At 33.0% G+C, this 26,307-nt stretch overlaps 1 protein-coding gene across 1 annotated transcript; it reads left to right on the top strand.

Annotated features, from left to right (window-relative positions):
- Positions 1-502: 502 nt before the first annotated feature.
- Positions 503-24,502, top strand: LOC107856460 (GDSL esterase/lipase At5g45960). The gene is made up of 5 exons (XM_016701468.2): positions 503-853; positions 1,267-1,397; positions 2,610-2,846; positions 22,026-22,287; positions 24,165-24,502. Exons 1-5 carry the CDS (start codon positions 550-552, stop codon positions 24,371-24,373), a joined length of 1,143 nt encoding a protein of 380 aa, XP_016556954.1. The 5' UTR covers positions 503-549; the 3' UTR covers positions 24,374-24,502.
- The last annotated feature ends 1,805 nt before the right edge of the window (positions 24,503-26,307 follow it).

Genomic DNA, 26,307 nt, shown 5'->3' with positions numbered 1-26,307 from the left:
TCAGCTCAAATAGTTGCACTATAGCATACTTATGTTTAATTTCTTCCATTATTGAATTTAAATTCAATCAAAAAATGTTGTAAAAAAATAAAAAGGCAGGCTGGTGCATTAAGCTTCTGTTATGTTCAGGATCATGGACCATAAGGTCTACTGTACACAACCTTGCATGCCTTGCATTTCTGCAAGAGACCGTTTCAAACGTGTGACCTCTTAAAAAGTTCTTCTAATAGGGTAATATACATTGTTATGAACTATGATTTGCTCATTAAAAAATTACAATAATTGGAAAAATCTTAATAATGTTCATAATTATGAGATTCAAACTGCATGGTAGAATAAATTTCAATTTCAAACCACCTTAAATTCAAATCATAATAGAGATCATGTCCAAAAGATGATGGAGTCCTAAAATATATATTTAATTTGTTTAGTGGTCCACAACTATTAATAGTACAACACACAACTTTTTTCCCCTCATTATATATATACACAACACAACAACAAACCCAAACATCATTTTTTTCCCTCTCATTATTATTTCAAGTCACAATGCTTTATCCTTGTAAGTTTATTCTCTTTTTGCCGATTCTTCTCATTATCATCATATCCCAAAATAGAGTAGTTCAAGCTCGAACGACATTGACCAATAGTAATAACTATAAAAAGTTGCAAAGGCCATTCAACAATTCCGTTTCAGCTATTTTTGTGTTTGGAGATTCCACTGTTGATCCTGGCAACAACAACTACATAAGTACTCTCGCAAAGTGCAATTTCCCGCCCTATGGACAGGACTTTGTCAACCATATTCCCACCGGAAGGTTCAGTAATGGCCGCCTCGTCACAGATTACTTAGGTATATTCAGTGGAACTTTTCTATAACAACATTGTTTGTCGGGATATGTTTTAATGGTTATATAACATGGGAAATCGTTTTAAAGGAAGATTTGGTCATTATAGACATGTTGTCATCATAGAAAGGCCTAATTGTACATTCAAAAATGTAATTTTTGCATTATCAGATCATTTAAGAAGTATTCTGATCTTCACTTCATTTTATGAGCGGTGTTTGACCAACCATGAAATTTAAAAAAAAAAAAATACTTTTGAAACTGGTGGTCGGAATTAACAAGCTATAATAGACATTGCATGGCTATGAGGAGATAAATAAAATTTTAACTGTGTTATCTATTCGATATTGCAATTTTTTTTATATATATGTATACTGTCACTATATAATTTTAATGATGCTATCAATATTTGTACCAGCTTCATATGTTGGAATTAAAGATTTCGTGCCACCCTATTTGGACCCAAGTCTTAGCTTGGACGAACTCATGACCGGAGTTAGTTTCGCTTCTGGTAGCTCCGGCTTTGACCCTCTCACTGCTCAATTACTCGTATGTCTTTCACATTTATTCTTTTATTTATTTGAATTAAAATAATCAATTGAATTAAAAATAGAGTTTAAATTTTGTGCATTGTTAATGTACAAAATATTCTACACTATTAGGTAAACTTGATTAGATTACCCAATTTTGTATGTAAAAATTGAAAACTAAGAAATTGAATAACTTAAATAGATGCATAAAACTTAAAAGCATCAAAATATCACTAAAGGGATTCGATATTCCAGTGAAGGGATGTTAATTGACTTTCCTTAAATAAAGTTGATGATTATTGTCCATTTTAGACAAGGGTGGTTGTAGCATAGTGGCAAAAATTCACGAAAATGAGATTTTTTTGTCTTTTTATAAAATGAATAAAAAAAAATAATCTTTTAATTAATTTGACGTAATCTGAATAGAAAATGTGTCATATTTAAATGTCAGCAGTCTTGCAGAATTTCAAAGGAAGAACAAGTACTCTGTTGTATTATGACACATGAACCATAGTTGCATTGAAAATTTTTGTAAGTACATTTCCCTCGAACAACTAAACTTGTACTACCTACATTAAGCTTTCAAAAATTATAAAGTACGTAGCATTGAATCAGGAAAATGACCTCTCTGTTAATCGTAAAAGTAAAAAAATAAATTCTATAAGTGATATTATACGTTGATTGTCTCCTGTATTAACACACACTCTACCTCCACTATCACTCTTGACCTAACCATCCAACCACCTCTCACCCTGATCCCGACCCTAATTATACTCACTTCATAGTATTTATCTGAATTATTTGTATAATAACTCTTTATATAATATTTTCTATTAACTTACCAAACACTAGAAAATAGAAAAAAAAAAACTTATTTTCTCTTGAAAGGCTTTTCCTTTTCTACTAATGATATACATAGATAAAGACTAAGCGTCATATCATGTTCCAAACGTTAGGATTAAGAGAGAGAGGTTAATGCATTTATTTTTGTGGAAGAGCAATCACTTAATTTTTCAAGAAATTAAACATCATAATTCGAATATTATTTATCATCGGATATATTGTTAATATTAATTTAAAAAAACATTAACAATAAATAAAGCTAGACCATGAATGGTGAACCACCAACTATTGTAAAAGTTATATAAGTTCGATTTACCGTCATTATGGCCTTTTTATCAATTGATTTTTTTTTACTAGATATTGATTTGATTATTAATTATAATGGCAGGATGTAATTACAATGGAAAAGCAGATGGAATATTTTAAAGAATACAAAAGGAGAATTGAAAATTCAATTGGAAAAGAAAAGACAAAATTGCTAATAAGCAAAGCAGCATTTATCATAAGTGCAGGGACAAATGACTTTGCTGTGAACTATTTTAACACTCCATTTAGAAGACAAAAATATTATAAGGTGTCTGAATACCAACAGTTCTTGCTGCAAATGGTTCAACAATTTATCAAGGTAAGTCGGGGCTTCGGGCTATAGGTGACAAAAGATTTTTAAAATGAGGTGTAAGTGACACAAGTCTTAATTATTGAGTGGAGGTGACAATTACTTTATTAAGGATTAAGAAAGTTGGAAAAGTTTGAAAATAACCCACAAGTTTTTAAATTTACACTTTGATCTCAATATTTACCTAATATAACGGGAAACAAAGAGAAAAAAAGACGTCTTTCTCTCTCTTCTCATCTATTGTTGTTTTCTCTCTCTTAGCGATTTTTGTTGTTCATTGTTTCTACTGCTTTATTTATCATCTTTTGCTTCATTATCATCATCTTCTACTTCATTATCATCTTCATCTTCTTCTTGTCGACCATTTGTTGTTGTTGTTGTTGGTGGTGGTGGTACAGTGCTACTGCTCTGACCAATTTCTTAGGTCAAATTTTATTTTCTACATCACTTTCCACTTTGGCATTACTTCATAGGAGACTTTGGTAAGTAAAATTATGATTTTTATTCGTATTTGTCATCTGGCTACACTGCTGTTTTTTCAATAATGGATAGAACCCTGACCATGAATCCAACATAAGTGCCCACAATTTAAACAGATCAATCATCTAGTGCATCAAATGAGTAATCTGTTGCATCAGACTATTTATTTGTTGCATCAGACTGTTTATCTGTTGCATCAGACTAATTATCTATTGCAACGGATGATTAATCTGTTTGGAACAACACAAATTAGCCCCTGCCACAAACCCAATAGATAACCAATATGTTTCAACTCTTGCTATTGCTACTGGATTCAAAATTATTCCTTACATCCAATTACGCATCCCAAATTTCCTAATTTGATTTCTCATTTTACTAGTCTTTTTCATTAATCAAGAAAAGATTAAAAAAAAATCATGTTTTACTCTTTGCATTAATCGCTCTTTCTTCAAATTAAAATGGAAACATCATTTAATTGGGCAACTATACGCCGGCCCACATTAAAAGCTTTCTTCTCTTATGAAATATTGATTGAATAACAAATAATGTTATTTTAAACACGTCTACTATCCCACCAACTGATCAGTGGGTTATCGTAAACTAGAGATGTTATTAATTATTCTTCTTAATCAACGTGGCATCTCAATTTGGGACGGGTAATTTGAGACGGAGGGTGTACGAATTAAAACGTTAAAGCCAAACAACAAACTAGTCATCTGTCAAAACAGACTATTTATCAGTTGCATCAGACTGATTATCAGTTGCATCAAACTTTTTATCTGTTGCAACATATGAGTAATCTGTTTTGAACAACACATCAGCCCCTATGTGACAAACCCAACAAATAAATCTTGCTATTGCTACTGGATTCTAAATTATTCTTTTTTACGTCCAATCGTTGACATGTTTGTTGAGAAGATAATAGACAGAATGAAAATTGAATATGAATTAAAATGTCGAAGATCAAATATAATTTTTTTATTAAACTAAAATAAATAAAATACATATAATAGACTTAAGAAAAATAATAATCTAATTATTATTATTATTATAATCATCATCATCATCATTGCCAGCCGGTCAATCTTCAACCAGAAGTAGCAAGATCCCCCTCAGCCTGCGAATCTCATGGAGCATTCTTGCTCTAACTCTTCCCAGTTTCTATTGCAGGTCACGAACTTGATTCCGAAGTTCATTTACGGCGTCTTGCAGAAAAGCATTGGCCCACACTGGGTCAACCATAATCTAGAACACGTGTGAATTGACAAAAAACTTAAAATCAAAAGTAAAGATCTTAAGAATAACCGAATGTAATACAACGTATACAACAAATTGGTAAGAAAAAAACTTAGAAACTTACCTTAGTCAGGGAAGAGAAAGTGATGGAAATGCAGGTGTAATATGAAAGACGAGATGCAATAAATAAATAGAGTGTAGTTGAATGAACGATTGAGTAAGGAGAGACCTATTTATAGAGGATTGAATTTGAATGAGAGGCAAAAAGGCACGACTGTTCACCTCCATTCATTTATTACATTTTTGATTAAATTAAGAAAATAAATATTGTGATAAGTCATAAATTTTCAAATTATTATTAATTAGTTCTTTCCAAGAACCATTTTTATTGAGTTGTGACAACAGATTATATATTTGTTGCATCAAATAATTTATCCTGACAACAGATATATCATCTGTTGCAACAAATATAAAACCTATTGCATCAGATAACCTATCTGTTGCAACATATAATCAAACTGTTCACCTCCATTTATTAATTATATTTTTTATTACAGTGAAAAGTCATGATTTAATTAAATTAAAAAATATTGTGATAAGTCATGACTTTTCAGATTATTATTATTAATTAGTTCTTTCCAAGAATCATTTTTATTGAGTTGCGACAACAGATTCTATAACTGTTGCATCAAACAACACATAATAGATATATCATCTGTTGCAACAATAGAGAGAACCTATTGCATCAGATAATATATCTGTTGCAACATATATCTATCCTTTTTTTAAAAAAAAATTATCATCATATCATTAATTCAAATTTGCTAACTATTTTACTATATAAATTTAAAAAATACCTTTTCAATAATCGTTTTTTTAATTAATAACCATTTTTATTGAGTTCTGGCAACAAATTGTATATCTGTTGCTTCAGGTAAACCATCAGTTGCAACAGATATTCCATCTGTTGTAACAAATGGACGATCCGTTTTAATAGCTTTTTTGATTTCTTCTAACAACTGATACATCAGCCACAACAGATGGGTAATTTGATGCATCAACAACATTATTGAATCTATGTGTTTTTGACAAAAAGTCACGACCGGTTATTAAAATTAAATAACCATTTTTTTACTATGGTTGTAAATTGTGTTTATCATTTATTTCCTTATTACGTATTTATTTTCGAACCGTTTTTCATATTAAATAATCGGAAATTCACGTCTTTATTCCCCCTTTCAATAACAATAACCTTATTTTAATTAATAACTGCCTGTTGCAACATATGATTGATCTGTCGCATCAGATTAACCTTCGTCGACATATATTTTTGAATCCCTTGGGTAGATCCGATATACAAAAAGAGGAAAATAAAATACACACACACGCTAAAAGAAAAAAAACATAACCTAATTATAATTACTACTACTATTATTATTATCATTACTATTATTATAATTATTATTGTCAATCGGACATTTTTCATCCGGAAGCAGTAGGGCCCTCCTCAGCTTTGCTCCGAAGTTGGCCAAATCCCTCTGGAGTTCGTCAAACTGCCCTTGAAGTTCCCACAAGGACTTGATATGAATCTTTTTGTACGAATCTAGATCATCCATATTTGTATTGTAAGTGTAGTAGAATGAACGAGTGAGAGTATGGAAAAGAGGCTGGAGGAAACTTCAAACAAAAAGCCACGACTATTCATATCACTTAATTAAATAAAACTGGTGACTTTTCGAATATGTAAATTAAAAAAAATGGATCTAAATACAACTTTTTCTTGTATTTTAGAAAGAAAAGAAAAATACTTTAAAATAAATCTAACAGATGATTAATCTGTTATAAAATATATTCCATCTGTCAGATAACTCAACATATTGACAATCTGTTGCAACAGATGAATATATCAGTTTGCTTTTCCAAAATGTGTGGCATCTATTGCAACTTGCTAGTCATTTGTTTATTCAGTTTAAGCCAAAGATGGGTTAGAAAGAATAAGGTACGTGCAGATGGATCCACTATCATATGTGTGGGAGTTAAGTAAGTATTACTAATAAGGTCACCGGGAAAACATACACAAAGTACAATGTTTATGTGAATGCAGTTTTTAACTGATTAGGCATTGATCATTCAAACAAGATCCTGCATTGTACCATCAATTTTGATGGATTTGAATTGATAAGGCTGAGGGCCTCATGAAGATGGTACCGATATCCCGTTACGAATTACTGACGGTTGTTGCTCGTGTTTATGCATGTCAAGTTTTGAGAAGGGATCAATATTTGGCGTCATTGCAGGGAACCAATAACGATTGGACTTAACTTTAAGTGTGCTTCGACTCTGAGAACACCTTTGATGCCTCGTACTGCATCAAACAAGAATGGAAACCAATATAGTTATTGCCCTAGCCCAAATTTATATGGTTGGGTTGCTCGGGGTGATAATCAGATGCCAGAAGGTTAGGTAGGAGAATGCCTTCGAAGAAAAATGTGTGTTTGAAGAAAGACTATATCATCTGAGACCTAATTGAATAAGAGACATAGGGTAGAAAGTGTAACTTCTAGCGAATCTGGCCGATGGAAATTATCTTAAAATATGAGAAATCTGAATCAAGTGCAAATATGAAAGTGTATCCGGTAATGTAATTTCATCTGTTGTCTCTTTGAAAGAAAGATAATGCAGATGGACACTTTGCTAGGTAGCTGCAACTAGGTAGCGTTGTCGGGATTATCACCTAGATAGAAAATAGGAGAAGACCAAGAAAGCCACCTTAAGGGAATCGAGGGTTGAAATGATGTACATTAAGTCTAAAAAACTTGTGTCAACAACAACTACAGTTAAAGTGAGAAATCTAAGCGAAGGCCTCAATTTTTGAATTTTAAATTCCATCTCATGCCTTCTTATTTGTGGTTCCGATTAGGTCCACTGCTGTTGACCTAACCAGAACCACAAACGATATTGAAAAGCAAATTGAGTATCATTATTTCCTTAGAAATATGGTTATAACAGATTGTGTTTTCTTGCCTTAGCATGTTTTCAACATTCCCTAGAGAAAATCAGATGCTTGCTATAGTATGTGAATCCTGATAATTTTCAAGCTTGCTGCTCCAGATTGCTTATTCTGGATTCAAGCTGGTCGTTGCCGTATTCAAAGTTGGTCAATATAGATGACAAGATATCTGCTATGCAATTTTAGGAGAAGAGAGATCAACAAAAAGGCTGAGAGATTGAGAATGTTGGATTCGTGCAATAACTAGGTCAAATTTTTTTGATAGGGTCATGAGCCTGGAGTTACGTAACGTTTGATAGGCTTGGTAGAGTCGGTTTAGATCACATGCTATGTAACTTCTTTGCTTATTAATTTATCAAATTGGTTAAGCAAGATGCATTGAGCAACGCTCGATAAAAGTGTGTTGTTTAACTTTTGGGACCACATCTTGAGTGTGCATCAACACATTTTGACCAAAAAACAAACACAACGACCCTCCATGTATCCTTTAAGGCTTCTGAAGAAAGTATTTTGAAGGACTTCTTTAATGCCAAAACTTTGAAGGTAGTGTTCTTGATCGAGCTCACGAGAGATCAGGAACTCTTGACCAACTTCGAAGACGGCAATGACTAGCTTGAATCCAGAGCAGCAAGGCTGAAAATTATCGGGATTCACATACTACAACAAACATCTTATCTTCTTCAAGGAATGTTAAAAATATTCTAAGGCAAGAAAACACAATCTGTTATAACCATATTGCTAAGAAAGTAATGATACTCAATTTACTTTTTAATCTTGTTTGTGGTTCCGGTCAGTTCAACAGTAGTGGACCTAATCGGAACCACAAATAAGAAGGCATGAGATGGAATTTAAAATTCAAAAATTGAGGCCTTTGCTTAGATTCCTTACTTTAACTGCAGTTGTTGTTGACACAAGTTTTTTAGACTTAATGTACATCATTTTAACCCTTGATTCCCTTAAGGAGACTTTCTTGGTCTTCTCCTATTTTCTATCTAGGTAATAATCTCACAACGCTACCTAGTCACATCTACCTAGCAAAGTGTCCATCTGCATTATTTTTCTTTCAGAGAGACAACAAATGAAATTACATTACCGGATACACTTTCATATTTGTACTTGATTCAGATTTCTCATGTTTTAAGATAATTTCCATTGGCCAGATTCGGTAGAAGTTACACTTTTTACCCTATGTCTCTTCTTCAATTAACTCTCAGATGATATAGTCTTTCTTCAACCACCCATTTTCCCTCGAAGGCATTCTCCTACCACACCTTCTAGCGTATGATCATCACCCCGAGCAACCCAACGATATAAATTTGGGCTAGGGCAATAACTCTATTGGTTTTTCGTATTTGTTAGATGCAGTGCTAGGCTTTGAAGGCCTTCTAAGGGTCCAATGCATACTAAAAGTTAGTCCAATCGCTATTGGTTCTCTACAATGACACCAAAACTAGATCCATTCACTATGCTTGACAAATAAACATGAGCAATAACCGACATTAAATTTTAATAGTGTATCAGAACTATATTTATGGTCCCTCAATCTTATCAGTTCGGACCTACCAAACTTAACTGTAAAATTATAGATATCTTGTTTGAATGATCTATGACTAATCAGTAAAAACAACATTCACAAAATTAGTGTACTCTATGTGTGTTTCCATGATAACATTATCAGTAATACATATCTCCCATATATGAAGGGGTTCCATTTGCATGTAACTTATTCCTCCGAACCCATCCTTACTGCAGCCTACTGCGATGGTTCGGTAAAATTTGATCAACTGTCAGTTTCTTATATCTACAAAAAAGAGAAAAAAATTAATGTTATAGAAAGAACACTATTTATTATTCAACAAATGTGGGGTCTGTTGCATCAGATGTAGAGTCTGTTGCATCACATATGGAGTCTGTTGCATCACATGTGGAGTCTGTTACAACAGATGTGGAGTCTATTGCAACAGATGTGCATTCCGTTGCAACAGATGTGGAGTTTATTGCAACATATATGGAGTCTATTGGAATACATAAAACCAGCCTTGCTAGTGGTTTGATTTGTTCCAACAGTTGCTCCGTTTGTTGCAACATCAACAGCAGCATAAACTACAAAGAAATGAAACAACAAATAAAAAATATTGACAACAAAGAAACAACAACATTTGTTCCAACACCATCAACGACATAATCAATAACAAAGAAGCAACATCCTTTGTTCCAATACCATCAAAAACACCACACTATATCTTCCAACAACGCCAACTCCACCACCAACATCAATAACAGCATAAACAACAAAGAAACAAATAAAATACATACAAAAAAAAATGATACTGCCAACAAGGCTTTTAAATTTCTCCCAACAGAATACTTTTTTCGCATATTGTAATAAAAATTCTTGGTTCGTTTATTCAAAACTTAAAAGTTCCTTTAAATTTTTTAAATAAATATGATATGGGTAAATGGTAATTAAGTAAAAATAGATGTAAATAACTTGCAAAGACGAAGACGAGAATGAAAGAGCAATAGTGAACCATACCTTAACATCAAAAGGGGATCAAAATAATAATTTCAGTCGAGGAAAGATATGGATCGATTTAGATTCGAAAGGATCTTTATGAGAAAGAGAAGAGAAAAGAGAGGAGAGAAAAAAAGTTGTGATAACCCTAACCTAAAGAGGAGAGAAAGAAAAAGATGAGAGATGAATAAAATAAATTTAGGGCTGAAGCTATGGAGAGATGAGATAATTCTAGATGTATCGTGTACGTAGACATGGGTTTCAATATTCATTAATTAATATTCATTAATAATTTGAGGGGAACGAGGAAGACTAGTGACATTGAAAAAATAAGATAAGACTACTCAATGAACATATTTTTGAGTTATCCAAGAAAAAGAAACTCTTCATTTTTACCACATTTTCTAGTACTTACTACTTTATCTACTCGGATAGAAGCTTACTTTAAAATTGAAAAAAAAATTTCAAACAGATATGTCATCTGTTGTAACAAATATAAATATCTGTTTAAAAATTCCAACAGCATAGTCATCTGTTACAACAGATACAAATATCTGTTTAAAAATCCCTTTCCATTTGATAATTAAATCTAATATATCTACTATTACAATAAATAACAATATCTGTTTAAATATTCCAACGGCTCAGCCATCTTTGACGTCAGATGCATATGTCCATTTGATAAATAAATCAGACATGTAATCTGTTGCAATAGATGTGAATATACGTTAGAAATTTTTAACAACTTAGTCATTTGTTCCAACAGATTTCATTACCTAAATTGGATGGTGTTGGTATTGCGTTCATCCCGACCCAAGTCGTCGATCGATCACTCTGAGTTGAAATGAGTTCTCATCAACTTAATGTTAAGATAGTGATAGTACCTAAATTGATTTAGGTGGAACTAGGGATGAATGAATGAGCTCACAGGGTCAACTACAAATCCAATTGAATCTTTGCAATTGCATGGTGTTGGTATTGCGTTCATCCCAACCCGAATCGTTGATCGATCACTCCAAGTTGAAATAAGTTCTCATAAACTCAATGTTAAGATAGTTACAGTACCTAAATTTATTTAGGTGGAACTAGGGATGAATGAATGAGCTTGCAGGGTCAAGTACAAATCCAATAGAGTCTTTGCAATTACATGGTATTGGTATTGCGTTCATCCCAACTCGAGTCGTCGATCGATCACTTTGAGTTGAAATGAGTTCTAATCAACTCAATTTAAGATAGTGATAGTACCTAAATTGATTTAGGTGGAACTAGGAATGAATGAATGAGCTCACAGGGTCAACTACAAATCCAATTGAGTCTTTGCAATCGCATGGTGTTGGTATTGCATTCATCCCGACCTGAGTCGTTGATCGATCACTCCGAATTGAAATGAGTTCTCATTAACTCAATGTTAAGATAGTGATAGTACCTAAATTGATTTAGGTGGAACTAGTGATGAATGAATGATCTCACAGGGTCAACTACAAATCCAATTGAGTCTTTACAATTGCATGGTGTTGGTATTGTGTTCATCCCGACCCGAGTCATCGATCGATCACTCTGAGTTAAAATGAGTTTTCATCAACTCAATGTTAAGATAGTGATATTACCTAAATTGATTTAGGTGGAAATAGGGATGAATAAATGAGCTCACAGTGTCAACTACAAATCTAATTGAGTCTTTGCAATTGCATGGAGTTGGTATTGCGTTCATCCCAACTTGAGACATCGATCGATCACTTCGAGTTGAAATGATTTCTCATCAACTCAATATTTTAAAAACTATATCTTTTAAAAATATTAAAATTAATTAAGATCAATTCGGACCAAATTAATAATTTCAAAACTTGTCATTCTTTTTCAAAATTACAAATCAACCTATACAAATTATCCATTTGCATGAAAAACTTTTCATTTCAAATCTGAAGTTCTCGCTCTTGTCTCTTTCTCTCTCAATAATACAAATAACAACTACTCAATATATTGCTCAACCCTTCAAAACAGGTCGATTTTCTTCCTATTTACGACCACATATAATTGTTATTTTTGACTTTGTTCCCGCTTGTATCCGTTATTTTCTCTATCTTCGTAGGTAACAGAGTTAGAGAAGAGTTCTACATTTGTTCTTTATTCTAAAAAATACGGCTTTTTAGTTAATGGTGAAAAAGAAGACTTTTAGTTGTATTATCTTCGACTATGAGTTAACAATTTTGAGTTTTGATGCTAAAAAAGTAGGAAGCACCCAAGAAAACCCTATTTTTTTTCTCAGTGTTATATTGACTATCGTGGTATTGTTGGATGGTGTTTGTGGTATTGTTAGTAGATGTTGTTGGTGGTGTCGAAATTTGTGTTTTTTGGTGGTGGTGTCGGTGGTCTTGGTGTTGGTATTGGTGACATTGGTGGTGGCATTGGTTGTGGTGGTGGTAGTCCATTTGTTGCAACGGGTGAAAGATCTGTTGGGAGATATTAAATAGGTCTTCAAACAGATTCCCCATCTGTTCCAACTGATGGGTTATCTGTTGGAGTATTTTTTTATAATGTGTTGTAGAATAATTTATTAAAATTTATCCATCTGTTGCAACTGGTGGAATATTTGTTGGGAGATATTAAATAGGTCTTCAAATAGATTCCCCATCTGTTCCAACTGATGGGTTATCCGTTGGAGTATTTTTTTTTGTAATGTGGCGTAGAATAATTTATTGAAATTTGTCTTACCTTTTTTAAAAAAATTATGCAGACATCAAATGTAATGTATTTTTTGTTTTTCTATTGTTTGTAGTTAAAAGGTGTCTCCCAAAATAATAAAAACTAAAAGTGGATCAACTTTTGACCACCCAACAAAAAAGGTTAGAATACAGATAGATTCGGAGGAACTTCCAGAACAATCTCAATCAGGGCAAAATGAAGCTGAGGAAATTGATAACTCCTTCTCACCAATGGGGCATGAAATAATATTGAATTCCCAGCATAATTTTGTCGAAACTATTAGTATCGACGGGTTTTGAGTTGCGATGTCGATGAATAGCCCTAACATAGTATTTTGTGATGTTGTACTTAAATGTCAGTTGGGAAAACCTTTTAACAAACTTAGGAGTATTATAAAGAAGGAAAACATAGATGGACTTTTTAAGAAGAGTTGCTTTGCATACTTTCTTGAGCTGTTTGGGGCCCGCCCTCTCCATTTTCCAATGATCATAGTATATGGCCTTCTCAAGCATAGGAACAACTTTGCGGGGGATGATGAAGGTTCGAAGTAGGGCGAAAAAAAGATTGATGAAGTTTGGATTAACTACTGTGGCATGCCAGTTTGTTTTGGATTGAAAGAGTTTTCCATAGTGACGGGCTTGAGATGCGATTCTCCAGAAGAACCTCTCATCAAAAAAATACCCCACAAAGGGTCCAACAAATGCAAGGTAAAAAAAGAGTTATTAGGCATTGTTGGACCTAGCTACAGAGGGGAGGATTTGATGGCAGATCTCGAGATTATAAATATACCAAAGCACTATAGGGAGAAATTGTGCTAAGTTTGGTTTGTCCATTTCGTTTTATTGGCAAGAGACGTCAGGAAAGTCATAGAAGATGATTTGTTGGCGCTTGCTGATGATTTTGGGAAATTTAACGATTATTCCTGGGGATATGACAGCTACTACTTGACTGTCGAATATTTACTAAAAAAGCTAAAGCCAAAGATGACCACATTATACGGCTTTTCTTGGGATTTCATGGTAAAATTGATCACTATTTTTACTCATTCATTAATTTATATTGAGCATGTTGGCGCTTTCATGGTAAAATTCCTGATGCTGCTGCCAGTCGTGATTATGAGCATGTTGGTGCTCAGCAAAAAATAAATACTTTTGAAAATACCCTTTGCACAGGTCCTCCGTCTCACCCCTACACCGGTCTCTTCCACCCTTATATTGGTCCCTCTCACCCCTTCTCACCCTCATATTCTCATTGCAAATGTAAAGTGTGCAAGGACAGAGAGGATAAAATCCTTGAAAAGCTAGAGGCTATTGCTGAAGCTGCCAAGGAGTTGAAATACAAGAGGGGTGTCATACCATCCAACGAGGTGAGAGAGCCATGAACTCCTATAGTGTCGGTTAGAAGAAAGAGAATACAAATTAAATAAATTCTCTTCGTTCTGAAATTAGCAAAAATTGCAACTCCTCACGCTCCAAGATTTGTTGAAGTTCAGGGGCCACCGAAGAAGGTGGACATATTCGCGATGCTTGGCAAGGAGAAGAAGAAGGAATTGAAAGAATTTATGAAGACGAAGGTTAAAAAAGAATACACCATGCATTCATTTGCCGCCAAAGACTTCACGAATATGACTAATATACGCGTGTGGTACGAGGACAATGTAAGTTTACTTTTGCTAATCTAGCCTTCCAATCTACTCCATGAAGAAGAATCTATGTAGCAAATGTGTAATCTGTTGCAACAACTTGATATTCTATTGCAACATAATGCATATTCGTTGCATAAGTTGCGTTGGCTTGGTCATCTGTGAACTGATTCAGAGAGACCTCTGCATTAGATTCTTTCCACCATATTTTTATTCTTTATAATTACTAACCTATTTAAAAATTTTCTTATTATACCACAGTAAGTTGATGAAATTCTCTGCCTCATGAGGGGCAGGCAATTAGTGTACTCGGATGCTTATGATGCTGCTGATAGGATAATGGACCTTAACTTCTACAACAATTTCAAGAATAGGTACGCTTTTCTCCGTGAGCTAGCTGGTATCGGTGGCCCAGAATTTGATTAGTTATTTTCTACGTTCCAATGGGATGAAGAAACGATTAAATATGTTAGAGGGAAGAGTCCATATCTACACGGCAAGAGCTGAACCAAGGAAAAAAGAATCCTTGCAGTCATGAACGTGGATGTCACACATTTTCTCGCTATTTAGATACTACTCTATGAGGGAAAGATTAAGGTTTATGACTGCAACTTATCTGTCTTCAGCGAGAAAATATTTTTAACCCACATGCAGCCACTCTTGGAGTTGTTGCCCAAGTTGTTGACGCAGAGTAAGCTGATGGATCATTTTCCTGCTGAAGTCTTGACGAAGGAATCATGGGATTTTAAAGGTCAAAATAAGAATATTCATCTCCCAAAAAATACAACCGGTGCAACGTGCGGGCCGTACTCACTTGCATACATCGAGTGTTTGCTGACCGGCACACAAATAACTAATATGTGCAATGCCATTGTGGGAAAGATGAAATGGGTCTGGGCATATGAGGAACTAACTAAATGGTTGGAGCCTGTGTATAAAGAAGAATATGTACAAAGACGGAGACGAATACGATAATAATTTTTCATTTCAAGCCAATTCACTTTACATGTAGTAGCAATAATTTTTATGTCTGGCCAAGATGACCTTTTATAATGCAACAAATTTTATATCTGTCGTAACAGATATAGTACCTGTTGTGACAGATTGATTATCTGTTAGAATAGGTTGGTCATCTGTTGTGTTATGCAGATGTTCCCAGTCTGTCTATCGCAATAGATATAAGATCTGTTGCAACATATAATCTATCTGTTGCAACTGATCGGTAATCTGTTGGAGCAAATGAAAAAAGTAGGAAGACCTGTTATATAATTTCCAGCAGATGACCTACGCATTGCATCTCATGTTGCAACATATGTCTAAATCTATTTGATAAGATATGTCGTCTGTTGTAGCAGATGTATTATCTGTTGCGATATTTAATTTGAATCTAGTACTCCATTTCAATTAACATGTTTAAAACTAAGGCTTAAATTATATTCATAGACAACATAAAATAAATCGAAGCCTTTGAAAATTACATGAAATAACTCAACAAATAAATGAAATGTAAAAAAAATCATTATGGGTACAAACAATCTACTATATAAATAAATCAACAAGTTAAACCAAGGAGGATAGGTTATTACATTGACGGACTCAAGCTATAAGGATCTAATCAATATGGAAAAGTTGTTCTTCATTCGGTGCTACGAAATTTGTCTTTGGTCGTCGTGGATCTTTAATGTCGCTTGTGTACGGCTTCTGAGCTTTCGCTTCTCCGTATTTTCATAAAAGAGTAGCATATCTTTTGTGGAGTAATTCGGCATCAAGTCCATCATTTGATACTTGTAATCCATCGCTCAAATACTCGGCGTAAGCGGCAACCAAAGGACCGCAATCCCTGCGTTATAAAAAAATAGATAATCCATATCTTGCAGTCCATGCAAGCGTTGTGAAATTTGTGAAATGAAACTAAATCATAACACTTAAACTTACAGGCTACTAATGGTTTGTTGAGCAATTCCTTCAACATATTGTACATCAAATGGATTAGCCATTTTATCCCGGTATGCATCAATTATCGACCAATCAGTACGAATCTTTTAGTCCAAAAAGCCACTCATATCAAGGTAAGTGGGTAATATTTTGACTAGTTTTTGTATCTTAGACGGCGGCCCAGAACGTCTCTTTCACGACATCGAGTCATAAACTCGGATACGCCTCTCTTATAGAACAACGATAGCCAACACCCAATGGAATTCATCACCACAATTGATTGGGATGTATACTTCATCGACCAAATGCCAAGGTAAGCCAGCCGGAATGCTAAAACCTTTGATGATATTGATTAAGCATTCCTTATTTTGAAAAACTTCCGGTTGTTGTTGAAAATACCCATCATAGGCATTATTGATGTAAACTTTGGATAAATAATTGTCTATCGTGTATCTATATTATTCTTGTGTTTGCAACTTGGCCTTCTTTCGGAGGTAGTAAAAAATGGCATCGATGTGTTGCACATATTATCAAATATTTTGGATTACGTGATGAAAAACTTACTACGCAGATGCAATTAATTAAAGTATTAATTAATAGTAATATGTATGACATTTAAACCTCATCATTCCAACAAGTTTGGGGCTGTGACATCAAATAAAACTAATTCTTCATTTAGAGATGTGCAACAACAAAGCCGAACATATCAAAACTAAGACTAGATTCGTTCACTTTGTAGCCCTCGTCATTTTATTTTCTACATGATGATTTATATGTGTTAATGTCTATAAAATTGATTTATGTACCTTCTGGCATGATGCTTTAACAACCCATTGACAATTCATTCTGAATAGTTGTTGATCAACTGTGTTAGTTTTTTTGAAGCCTCGTCCGAGATGTTGAATCCTTCAAACGGGTAATTCTTTCGTTCTCCCAAACTGACAGGCTCCACTTTTTATTCTTCTTTGGAAGCAGTTGATGGATTATCAACTGTGATATTATGCTCTTCAGCATTAGCTTCTACTATGACTTCCACTAGGAAAGCCAAAATTGTCAATGCTAATTAGAGATATACAACAAATTGTCTATTTATTGCAACAGATGAGTCTTATGTTGCATCAGATGGATTATCTATTGGGATAAATTCAAATAAGTAAATCAGAGTAGTACGATAATTTTGAACAGATGAACCATCTGTTGCAACATAAGACTCATCTGTTGAAACAGATAACGAATATGATGTAACAGGTTAGACAACAGTTGCAACAGATGTATATCTGTTTGATAATTTTTAATAGATGTATAATCTGTTAAAACAGATATGTGACTTTCTTTGTTGGAAAAGATGATGTACATTCACCTTCTCCACCTCATGCTACTCTCATGTGGCCCTTGCACACTGAACATCGGTGTAAAACAAAGATAGAAACATTGCAATTTTGCCTTTTTGGATGTTTGATGATGCCTTGGAAGTGTCTTTCCTTCTCCTCTTAGACACCTTTATCTCTAGAGTGTCTGGATATGACATCCTCTTTGATGGAATGACACCCCTCTTAGATGTCATTTCCTTTACAAAAGCAGTTAGTGCATTAATAGCATTAATCACTCCATCATGTTTCGTCTTGCAGTCTTGATATTTGCATGCAGAACATTAGCTAGATGTCGCAAAATCTAGAGAAAAATATGTACAATCATTATGATCATAATCATAATGGCTTGTTGTTTCAAAAAACTATAAGAGAAGCATCATTAGCCCAAACAGCAGCACCATTACCACTACCAATACGACTATCATCATCAACAATAATAAGCCCACCCTCCAAAATTATTTTTCTTGTGATGGCTGTTGCTCCAAACAATTCCATTTTTATTCCATCAACGACCTTAGGGTCCATTAAAGTTTGTACAGACCGTAAAGTAAGAAAAAATGGCATCTTCAACTCTCGATTGGTCGGAACAAGCCACGGATGGACAATATAAAATAAATTGGTACATATATTAAGAATGATAATGAAATTATTTAATCATTAATTAAAACAAAAACTTGATTAGAATTGAACTTACTACTTCCTTAGGGGGATTGAAAAGATCAAGAAATTTTGCATTTTTATCGGTCTTGACCGACAACTATCTCAGGATTCTTGGACAAAAAACTTCTTCCTGGTAGTTCACTTGTTGTCTCAAATAAGGAATGGCTTCAAATGTCCAAGCCTATAACATACCACCCATAAATCAAAAGCATTATTGAATAAAAAAATGATGAATCATATCATGATAAAAGAGATATTTATCATGAAGGCCCATGGAAAGCCATATAAGTTGATTGTCTTTGGCGTTAACGGAGTCAACAAATATTCGACAGTCATTTTGAACCTTTCATAACCCCAAAGATAGCTGTTAAATGCCTCAAGATCCTCGGAGAAATTTATTAAACTGAGGTTTATGTTGTTGTTAACGTCTCTCACCCAAAGAATATTATGTACAAACCAAACCAAACACAATGATTGCTTGTGCTTCTTTGAAAGTCTTTTACCTTTCAACGTTTCTATTAGATTTTTATTTTTGAAGCTTAGACCAATAATGGACACCAGGTCATCATGATCATTCGACTTGCCTTTGCCTTTTTTGGTGTGCGGGGTGTTTTTTTGGGTCAGATTAGGTATAACTTGAGAAGGAGAAGGAGGATAACATTTTAGTCCGGTAACTATGGCAAACTCCTTCCAACCAAAACAAATAGGCATGCCAGAGTAATTTATCCATACCTCATCCATCCGTGCTTGAGAAGATCATATACCATTTTCATCTGAAAACGAGCATTGTTGTCCTCCGACAAATCAAGATATTGCCCAAAGCAGCTTTCCCTGAAATAAGAATCCGATTTTTGTTCTCAAAGTATTTTTCTGAAGGCGTCGAAAGATTTTCCCATGACTGACTTAACCAAGAGATCACCCATTAAATCTGTGGCACCAGCGCACTGCATTCTCACAGGATAGCGATCAATGCTGAAGGTTTTGACCGAATCTTCAGCGAAAGAGATATTAGCGTTTGGATCATCTCTTTTGAAAGATTCTTCCTCCCCGTGTTCATTATCTTCTGCTCCTGATTCAGATAACACTTGTAAAGCAAGCTCATAGAGTGGTGGATGTAGCCGAGCTGCTGCACTTGTTCCTTTACTTGGACTTGATTCGATTTCTTTTCTTTTGGGAGCCATATTATCTTAAATTAACAGGAACATAACATAGATTATATTTGATTAATGTATAAGAGTAATATAACAGTTCCAATAGATCACTAATTTGTTGCACTAGGTATGTTATCTGTTGCAACATATAACTGACCTATTGGAACGGATGAGTGATTCGTGGAAACCATAAAAATAGATCTCTAATTTATTACACCAGGTATGTTATCTGTTGGAACATATAACCAACCTATTGCAACGGATGAGTAAACCGTTGAAAAGAATAAAAATAGATCACTAATCTGTTGCACCAGGTAGTTTATCTGTTGCAATAAATAACCAACCTGTTGCAACGGATGAATAATCCGTTGGAACCATAAAAACAGATCACTAATTTGTTGCACCAGCTATGTTATCTGTTACAACATAGAACTGACCTGTTGTAATGGATGAGTAAACCATTAGAAAGAATAAAAACAATCACTAATCTGTTCGAAAATGAGTTATCTGTTGGATCAATATTGTTTAGATTTTTTTCAAATAAAAGAGTCGTCTGTCGCTACAGATGAATGATCTGTTAGATTGTTCATCTGTAACATTAGATTTTCATAGTTGCGTCAGATTTTCATCTGTTGCATCATATGTTTCCATCTGTTGCATTAGATGTATTCATCGTCACATCAGATGTTTCATCTGTTGCAACGCCATTTTTACCAAGACAAACAACAAATCAACCCAGTAACACCACCACATCACACATACACACACACTAAGAACATCAACTGTGACAAAAAATCACCAACAAATTCGAATCAACAGTACAAAAACAAAAAGAAGCAATGCCAGAAATTAGGGATTTATTCAGTCCACATTTCAATACTAGAAGAGTAGTTGGCTCATGTTCCTCTAGTTCTTCGTAATTTTTTACCTGTGAAAAAGGAAATGGGACGACGAAGAACTCGAAGTTGTTGTTGCCGGAGAAGTCTTCACGTCGATTGACGGTTGAAAGTCGAAAAGGAACTCGCCCGACTATTTGTCACCTGAGGTTGAAGGGAGAAATTTTGCAGAACTGTTGGTTGGGAGAGAGTTTAGAAAAGCTGTCGAGAGAGAGAAGAGAGTGGTTAATTTGGATTGAAGAGAGGTGTGGGTTGGGTTGATTTGTATTTTTGAAAAGATTAGAAAGTTTTAAAAATATTAATCAAGTGCACAATTAACTTAATCAAGTTTCCTAATGATGTTTGACCCTTTAAGTTTGTCAATGTCACCAATCCTTTATTCAAGACTTAAAAAAACCTTTCCTTCAATTTTCTCAGGTAAGTCTCTATCACATAATAAATTAAAGCCACGTGATTCTTATAAATGTGAAAAGTTAGTACTAATATTTGTCTCAATATTTTTAGTTATGATAGAGAACATATAAAAAAAATAATTTCAAAAAGAATTTGATCATTATAATAAAATGCTGAATATTACTGTAGAAGATGACCGTTATAATTTGTCCAAAGAAGTCTCTATCGCATGACCAATTAAAGCCACTTGATTGTTCTAAATGTACGTAAATATCTACGGTAAAATATAACAAAATGTAGTTATATGTTCTTTTAAATATAATAACATCGTTTGTCTGGTTATTTTTTTATTGCTATAACAAAATCAATGTCGTTATATTTTCTTCCTATATAACAATATTTTATCTGAATATTTTTTGATTGGGATAGCGAATGTTATATTTATTGAGGTTTTGTAAAAGAAGTTGAAAATATTCATGGCATATGTACAATAGCGGTGAAGTGGTTTAAAAGGCCTTTTGGAAAATGATATGATATATTTTATTAATAATATGAGGCAGAACATTGATGCTTACTTATGAAGTAGGGAAGGTCTGAGTTAGGTGTTGCAACTTAATTACGACAATAATTTGTAGATATCCACACAACCATAGAAATATATGTTGCACTAGTTTTTTCTTTATTCCGTTTCAATTTATTTGACTTACTTTCTTTTATATATTGTTTCATTTAGAAGTGGAGATTAGCTATCATAACTCCACTTGATTCATATATCGATAGTGCAATTTTTTTTTTTCCCATAAAGTGTCGCACATCTCGATTAATTTTTATGAAATATCTGTTATCTCTCATCAGGACAAGTACATGATAACTTTGTCTACCAACACTTAGACAAATGAAAGAAATCACATAATATTTTTCGTCTTCACTCAAATTTAAATCTAATTTGAGACTTCATTGTTCTAAATTATTATTTCATTAACAACTAGGTAACATGACCTAGGGTGGTTGAAACTCTCTATTAGATATAGCTTTTTAAATTTTAAAAATTTCAAATCATGCATCTATTCAATAGGTAAAAAATAGGTCTGATTATGCGTATTCCTAATTCCAAATGAAATATAACGATGTAGGGATTTATATGTAAACTTTTTTGATATTAATAATATATACTAAACTTTATGTTAATTGTTCTAGGATTTGATGAACGAGGGAGCTCGAGTGATCGGGGTTGGCGGAGTTCCACCATTCGGGTGCTTGCCGGTGGTCATCACGATAGATTCCGGCATTAATGCACTTCAACCCCGCCGATGCATTGAATCATACTCTGCCGTTGCAAGAGAGTACAACTTGCTTCTTCAACATTTACTAAAGACTATGGAAATTCCTGGCACAAAAGTATTCTACGTAGATATCTACAATCCTATAAATGATATGATACACACTCCAATTAAATATGGTGAGTAGGCCCAATTTTTTTTTTTCTTTTTTTTTGTTATTACTTAGATACGCTTTTGGTGTTTTGTTTTTCCTTTTTTTTTTTTTTTTTTTTTTCAATTTTAATTGGTCAAATTATTTTTTCTTGGAAAAACAAGTTTTTTAACAATCGAAAAATTAGCTTCTCTAATAGAAAAAAAAAAAAAAGCATAGCAAGTGACATTTCATGCTGATTGTATCGTATAGTCCCAATATTCCATCTACTGGCCCCGTGCCCCCACTCCACACCACCCAATACCTCTACCCCCACCCTCATCCCTACCCTTAACCCGTCGCTGCCCCCCAACCCACCCACCCTTTATCCCATCCTCATAGTATATGGATAAATAATATATATATAATTTTGAAATAATTTCTTATATTTATTTATCAAACGTCAAAATAAGTAAGAAAATCGTTTTGTTTTAAATTTTTTTTTTTTTTTAGGAAATTGTTTTTACTTGGGTATGTTCTCGATTTTCTAGGCAAAGTTTTTTAGAGGAAACATATTTGTCTTACCAAACACATCCTTGAATTGCAACCAACAAACAAAATCTATCCTATAATCAGTGTATTTTAATTGAGTTTAACTAGTATGTGAAAATTATTCTTTACACAAGTGAGTACTTTAAAACCTATTATAGGTAAGTTTTAACTATTTTAACTTTTTAATGTTAAAATTATAAATAAGAAAAATTATTATAGGAGGCAACTTGGACTCTATATTCACTTTATCTTTTTTCTTAAAATATATATAGCACTATGACTTTGTTATTAAAATTACAAAGAATCAATCATGTTTTTTTCATTGATAGTCAATTTCTACTTTATCGTTATTCAACATCATCTAATTTGAATCAATTAGTAACATCATCTTTCAAAGCAATTACCAAAATAAACATAAGCTATATCACTATTCTATTACATATAGTAGTCTCAATGTCTCAATTTTTATGAGAATTTTCACTTTTTGAGATTGAATTTTTTAATATTGATCGTACAATTGGGACTATAAAAGTTATAATAAAAAAATAACCTAATTTAATTTTGACGGTAAAATATATCACTTTTTAACAGACTTGTAAAATAAATTATACATAAATAGTTAACTTGTTTAACTCTCAAAATCCAAATATCAATAAATAAATTGGGACTAAAAATTTTTACAAGTATGACTTTAATTCATTTTAAAATTATCGGTAAGATAAATTTTTGAGACAAAAAATGGGTACAATAATTATTTTTTTCGGATTAATAAAAGTTTAAGGAGAAAACGTGTATAAGAGGAATTAGCAAGTTCTAAAAATAAGGAATAGAGAGAGAAAAAACCAAGTAATCAAGGAAATAATTTTATGAAAATAATGTCTTGATTATCTATTACCTATTAAAATTACGTGTAAAATAAAATTTTCAATAACGATGAAAATAAGTGAAAACTCATTTTTTTTTGTATAACTAACATAAATACCAATCTTTTAAAAGTAATTACACTCTCTCTCACTTTTTTAATTACTTTACTCTCTATCCCTATTAATATACATAACATAGCCGACATATACATAACATTCAGTGTATATGTGGGATTTTTGTAATATGTTTAGGGAGTTGAGATTTTTTGTAATATTGAAAACATAACTTGTGTATTTGTGTAAGTTTTGGTTAATTTATTGTAGCAAGTTGTCGGCCTTAATTTTCAAAGTTATTTAATGATAAGCACTAATCTATAGGTAGAACCCCCTCCCCCCCCCCCCCGCGCTCGCTTGAAAAAAAAAACAAAAAAAACTTTCATCTTCAATATATATATCATTTCCATCTTGCTTTCCCTAATTAATTAAGAAGAATATATTTCAAATTTTGTAGGATTTACTGAAGTTACCATGGGATGTTGTGGAAGTGGACTTATTGAAGCTTCACTTCTTTGCAATCCAAAATCAATTGTATGTGATGCACCTTCAAATCATATGTTTTGGGATTCAGTCCACCCAACTCAAGCTACTTATTATAATTTGTTTCAGGCAATACGTCCTTCTATTGATTTTGCTATCAAGCAAATTAGAAACATTTCGTGAATGTATGGTGGTGGATGTACTACGTGGCGGAGTGTGAAATTAAAATAAAAGGATTTATTTTTTTTATAAAAAAATAATTATATGAAGGAGATTCAATAACTTATATATATGAGCGCAAATTTATTTTTATTTCATTTACATAGTATAATTTTAGTATAAGGTTCACTTAATCAACATAATTATATGAGCGCAAATTTATTTTTATTTCATTTACATAGTATAATTTTAGTATAAGGTTCACTTAATCAACATAATTCTAATGGGATGATTGAGGTTGATTCACTCTATAATCATTGTTCTCATGTTCAAACCCCAGGACATGGAAAAAAAAGTTGGAAGCTCAACCCAAAGAAATGGATCACGTAATGTGCTAACGTGGATTCAATTGCGCCCCAATGCGAATATCAGATACCGAGTCAGAAGTATTTCGAAAAACATTCTCTAAGAAAAGAAGTTGCTCAAAAATGACGAATAATTAGAGGAAAAATAACATAAACATACACCTTAACTTATCATATTTACACAAATCCCCACCCTTAAAAAATAATTACAAAAATCTCAACTAATTAAATATCTTCGTTGGATGTATAGAGAGCTAATTATGTATCTAGACAGATCCAAAATTGAAAAAAAAAATATCGAGAGATAATTATGTATCTTTACAAAGAAAAAAGTGTATCTTGGATGTATTATGTATCTCGACAGATTCAAAATCGAGAAAAATCTACCAGGAGCTAATAATATATCTTTACAAAGGAAAAAAATGCATTTTCATTAGATGTATCGAAAGCTAATTATGTATCTTGACAGATTCAAAATCAGAATTTTCAGTTTTTATGCAAAATATCGAGATCTTTGTAATTAAGCTCCAAACTATCTGAATTTTTCCTTTATATTATTGGGAAAAATACATATGTTACCATACTTAAGTACTTAATTACGAAAAATAGCAACACTTTTTCCTAATTACATTCTATAACATATGTAGCATTATTTTAAGTGGTCCTAATTTTTTTGACGCCTAAATTTTTTATTGTGCTAAAATCCCCCTTTTCACTCTTCTTTAACTTTCCTTAATTTAAATTTCTTTTTCCTATTTTTCTGCCATTAACCATCACTCTCTCCTCAATTTTATTGTCTTTTGCACGATTCTTGCACGATATGTGATAAGGATTTGCCTCCCATATTTCAGGTACTTATTAATCACATTTTGCATGTGAGTGTTTTATTTTTTCCTACTTTAATTCATTGAAAATTTAATTTTTAAGAGTTTTGTGTTTTAATGGATGAACACACTACAAAAACACCTACAAACAGTGGTATAAGGAATATGAAATTAGTGTCTGATGCACCATCTTTTAGTCTTGGGTTAACTCAAGAAGATTTAGTTACTGTTGTTTCAAATCCTTTACAGTGACAATGATGTTTATTGAAGCATACACGCAATTTTAAACAAGGAACAGTTTAAAAACTTTTGCGACAATAATATTTTTGGTTATTTTATGAAGAAGAAGCAGTGTGTAGTGCAAGCACAATTGTGCAGATGCGTTATGATGCTTGAGGTGAAGGGTAGTTCTTCTTCTAGGATTCTGATCTGTGCTAATGGCACCTCTCTTAGTTTTACTCCTAGGGAATTTGCTATCATAACTGGATTGAATTGTGTGTCTAATAGGTATGAATTTATTTTTGATGAGGATGTATCAAATAGGATGATTGAAAAGTACTTCAATAGGGCATAAATTATACAGAAAAGGCAACTATTTCTAGCATTCATGGAGAAAGTATGAGGGGAGAACAATGATGAGGATGCTGAGAAATTTGTAATTCTGTATTTCCTGTATTCATTTATGTTGTCTAACATTGACATTGTTGTTATAACACATCTTCATTTCGATTTAGCAGATAGTGGTAGATATAAGGATTTTTCATGGGGT

The sequence above is a fragment of the Capsicum annuum genome, chromosome 10 (assembly GCF_002878395.1).
Source record: "Capsicum annuum cultivar UCD-10X-F1 chromosome 10, UCD10Xv1.1, whole genome shotgun sequence".
NCBI lineage: Eukaryota > Viridiplantae > Streptophyta > Magnoliopsida > Solanales > Solanaceae > Capsicum > Capsicum annuum.
The sequence above is the reverse complement of the archived record's forward strand: the minus strand, read 5'-3'. Positions and strand labels throughout refer to the sequence as shown.